Here is a 4,257-nt window from a genome sequence, read left to right on the forward strand (position 1 = left end):
TCCCTCTCCAGCAGCTGCTGTCACTGCCCCACAGCCCCTCACGGCCCCACAGCCCCTCGCGGCAGTTCTGAGCCCTGCTCTCCGACGGCACCCAGAGGCTCCACGCGGCGCGGCGCTGCACCACGGCAGGCCGGCTGGCGCTGGGGGAAAGGCTGCGCCCCATCGGGCGGCGGTCGCGGCCCCGCTCGGAGCTCAGCGCCGTCCGTCCCCGCGCGGCAGCACGAGCAAATCTCCCCGCGCCGACGAGCAGCGCTGTTTCTCCCTCCGCTTCCGCGCCAGCACGGACGCTCCATCTCCTCGCAGCAGCTCCGCTTCTCTTCCTTCTCCGTTCCGACGCTCGCCCCCGTCCCAACGGAGGGCCACCGAGGACGGGCTGCGCTCCCGGGCTGGCGGCGCTCCGCGCTCTGCCGGCCGCTTCCCCGCCTCCCGTTGTTCGTCCCCTCCCGGCGCTGCCTCGACACGCCCGGTGCCTTTTGCTTTGGGCCGCGGGGGAGGAGGGGGGCAGGGGGCGCGGAGCGGGGAGGGGCGGCGGCGGGGGGACCCGAGCGGCCGGGGCTGCGCCCACGACCCCAGCGGAGCCCTGGCCCACGGCCCTGACGCCAAGACCTGCAGAGGTGGGGGAACGGCTGTGGCCGAGCAGCGTCGCCACTGTCCATGCTGATGCTCCCACCTGGGAGCTGCGACGTGCCGGCACCAAGGACATCCATCCATACACGCAGATGGATCCTGGGCGGCTCCTGTGCTGGAGGCTCCCTGGGGGTCCCAGCAGACCCCACAGTCCAGCAGTGCCCGCAGCAGTTGGCAGCGGTGCACCAAGGCTGCCTGGTTTTCCCGTATGACACAGAGCAGCTCCAGGATGAGCTCCGTGTGGGAGCAGAGGGGCACTGAAGGCTCCGTGGGGCTCTGAGATCCAAGCCTGAGTGGGGCTCTGCTTGCTCAGCCCCAGGGAGTGAAGGGCGCTGGGGGCTGCTGCCGGCAGAGCAGGGGCTCAGGGCTGGGGCTCAGGGCTGGCTCTGGTTCCGGTGTGGCCAGAGGGACACGGGTGACCAACACTGCCAGTGTGCTGGGAGAGGGATCGGGGAAGGAGCAGAGAGAGGAAGAGGAGGAGGAAGCAGCAGCACCTGGGAGCCTGGGAGCCCCCCCCCCCCCCCCCCCGGCCCCTCCGCCCAGCGCCAACGAGCGTTTCGGTGGCTCCATGGAGACCAACGTGGTGCTGCGCTCCGACGGTCACATCATGTGGGACGCTCCCGCCATCACCAAGAGCTCCTGCAAGGTGGACGTCTCCTACTTCCCCTTCGACGGGCAGCAGTGCCACCTCACCTTCGGCTCCTGGACCTACAACGGGAACCAGATCGACCTCCGCAACCGCCTGGACACGGGCGACCTGACCGACTTTGTGGAGAACGTGGAGTGGGAGGTGCTGGGCATGCCGGCCACGCGCAACGTGGTCACCTACGGCTGCTGCTCGGAGCCCTACCCCGACGTCACCTACACGCTGCTGCTCCGCCGCCGCGCCTCCTTCTACATCTTCAACCTGCTGCTGCCCTGCATCATGATCTCCTTCCTGGCACCGCTGGGATTCTACCTGCCCGCCGACTCCGGGGAGAAGGTGTCTCTGGGGGTGACGGTGCTGCTGGCTCTCACCGTGTTCCAGCTGCTGGTGGCGGAGAGCATGCCGCCCTCGGAGAGCGTGCCGCTCATCGGTGAGCCAGGGGAGGGCGACGGCGCCCGGCGCCGAGACCCGCACCCCTCATCGCCCCTCTTGCCCCATAGGGAAGTACTACATCGCCACCATGACCATGATCACCGCCTCCACCTCTCTGACCATCTTCATCATGAACGTCCACCACTGCGGGCCGGGCGCCCGCCCGGTGCCACCCTGGGCACGTCGCCTCATCCTGCACCACTTGGCGCGCGCCCTCTGCGTCTGCGAGGTGGGCGAGAGCTGCGGCCGCCCCCAGAGAGAGGGGACGGGGGGGACGGGGCCGAGGGACCCCCCCGGAGAGGGCGCGGAGCCGGGGCTGTGCCCCCACAGCCGCTGCCTCTGCCACCACCGCGCGGTGCTCAGCAGCGTGGGGTACATCGCCGGCGTCTTCCGACGGCACCGCACCGCCCAGCGCCACGCCGCCGAGTGGAAGAAGGTGGCCAAGGTGATGGACCGCTTCTTCATGTGGGTCTTCTTCCTCATGGTCTTCCTCATGAGCGTGCTGGTGATCGGCAACGCCGCCTGACGCCTGCCCCACGTCCGGTGCCCCCGGCCAGCCCATCCCCACGGTGCCCACAGAGCTCGTGCCCAGGACAGCACTGCAGGGAATAAAGCTGGCAGTGCATCCCCTGCGTCCCACCTCCTGCCCAGGCTGTGCAGAGCCTTGCCCTGGGGCTGTGCTTGTGTCCACACATGGGTGTCTGTATGGATGTGTGAGAGCAGAAAAAGGCTGCAGGAACCCTTTGGGGGTGTAGTGATAGAACAAGCAGGAGCGACTTGAAGAAAAAATGCTGTGGGACCCCAGCGGGACCCTGTAGGGCTGCTCCTGCCTGGCTCCGTCAGGTCGCTCTGGCCCAGCTCCTTTGCGGCACTGCCATCAGCTTCAGTGCGTTTGCGCCCATCTGTGTCCATGCTCATGTCCCTGTGTTCACCTCCATGCTCTTATCTATGTCCATATCTGTGTCCATGTCCCTCTCCAGTAGCTGCCACATCCCAGTACCAAGGACATTCATCTGTATGTGCAAATTGATCCTGAGGGCTCTCCTGTGCTGGGGGCACCCTAGGGGTCCCAGCAGACCCCACAGTCCAGCAGTGCCCGCAGCAGTTGGCAGCGGCGCTCCAAGGCTGCCTGGTTTTCCTGCATCAGCTCCAGGATGAGCTCCGTGTGGGAGTAGAGGGGCACTGAAGGCTCCGTGGGGCTCTGAGATCCAAGCCTGAGTGGGGCTCTGCTTGCTCAGCCCCAGGGAGTGAAGGGCGCTGGGGCTGCTGCCGGCAGAGCAGGGGCTCAGGGCTGGGGCACATCCACATCCTTATCCATGTCCACATCCATGCCTGTGTCCCTCTCCAGCAGCTGCCACCTCCCAGTACCAAGGACATGCATCTGTGTGTGCACATGGATCCCAGGGGGCTCCTGGGCTGGGGGTTCCTCGGCTGCTCCCTGGGGTCCCGGTCACCCCCTCCCACTCCAGCAGGATCTCTCTCAACTGACCAGTTCTCACGCTTCTGTCTGCATCAATGCTCTCCACAACCATGGGGCAGGGAGCAAACGGCCAAGTGCTGCAGAGCTGCTGCAGGGTTAAAGCACAGCAGTGCTTCTGCTGCTCTGCTTCCAGAGGGTTCCAGAGGGCTGAGATAACAGCAGATCTGTGAGAGCAAAGGAATTTCTTTCCCCTGTGTATCGCCGTTATTGCCACGTAGTGTCATTAATTCCTTTAATCACCAGCTGCACGAAGCTCAGCAGGAGCCGTGCCGCATTGTGCACCTGGGACGGGGCTGTGAGTTCAGCCCTGGAGAGGGACGTGAAAGGTGACAAGAAGGGGCTCTACAGGTACATAGGCAGGAGACAGGGCAAGGAGAGGGTTCCCCTCTGATGAAAGGTAACTGATGAGGGGATCTGGCTTCATAGAAGAAGCTGAGGCGCTCAGGGAGCGCTTTGCCTCAGTCTTCACGGGTGGTCAGGCTTCCCATGTCTGCCAGGGCCACGAGCCTCCAGGTGAGCGTGTGGGGAGTGGGTTCTGTCCCACTGTAACAGTGCAACAGGCCCGAGTCCTCCCGAAACGGAGTGTGGATGGCGGTGGATGCCATCTACCTGGACTTCTGCAAGGGCTCTGACACGGTCCCTCACCACGTCCTGCTCTCTGAATTGGAGAGGCGTGGATCTGAAGGATGGACCGTCGGCTGGATGAGGAATTGGCTGGCTGGACGCAGCCAAGGGCTGTGATCCATGGCTCTGTGTCGGGCTGCAGGCCGGCCACAAGCGGTGTCCCTCAGACGATGGCATCGAGTGCAGCCTCAGCAAGTCTGTGATGACACCGAGCTGAGCGGTGCAGGCGATGGGTTGGAGGAAGGGAAGCATCCAGAGGGAGCCGGACAGGCTGGAGAAGTGGCAACATGAGAACCCAATGGGGTGCAATAGGGCCGAGTGCAGGGTGCTGCATCGGGTCGGGGCAAAGCCAGGTATTGACACAGACTGGGGGAAGATGTCCTGGAGAGCAGCCCTGCGGAGAAGGACTGGGGGTCCTGGTGGACGAGGAGCTGGGCATGAGGCAGCA

General features: G+C 65.3%; 1 protein-coding gene across 1 annotated transcript; it reads left to right on the top strand.

The window, feature by feature from the left end:
• Positions 1 to 1,183: 1,183 nt before the first annotated feature.
• Positions 1,184 to 2,231, top strand: LOC306958068 (neuronal acetylcholine receptor subunit alpha-10-like; the record flags this gene model as incomplete). Its single annotated transcript, XM_079549470.1, has 2 exons — positions 1,184 to 1,703; positions 1,774 to 2,231. The coding sequence occupies exons 1-2, from the start codon at positions 1,196 to 1,198 to the stop codon at positions 2,229 to 2,231; spliced, it is 966 nt and encodes a 321-aa protein (XP_079405596.1). The 5' UTR covers positions 1,184 to 1,195.
• Between the last annotated feature and the right edge of the window lie 2,026 nt (positions 2,232 to 4,257).

The sequence above is a fragment of the Tetrao urogallus genome (genome assembly GCF_951394365.1).
Source record: "Tetrao urogallus genome assembly, chromosome: 1".
Lineage (NCBI taxonomy): Eukaryota > Metazoa > Chordata > Aves > Galliformes > Phasianidae > Tetrao > Tetrao urogallus.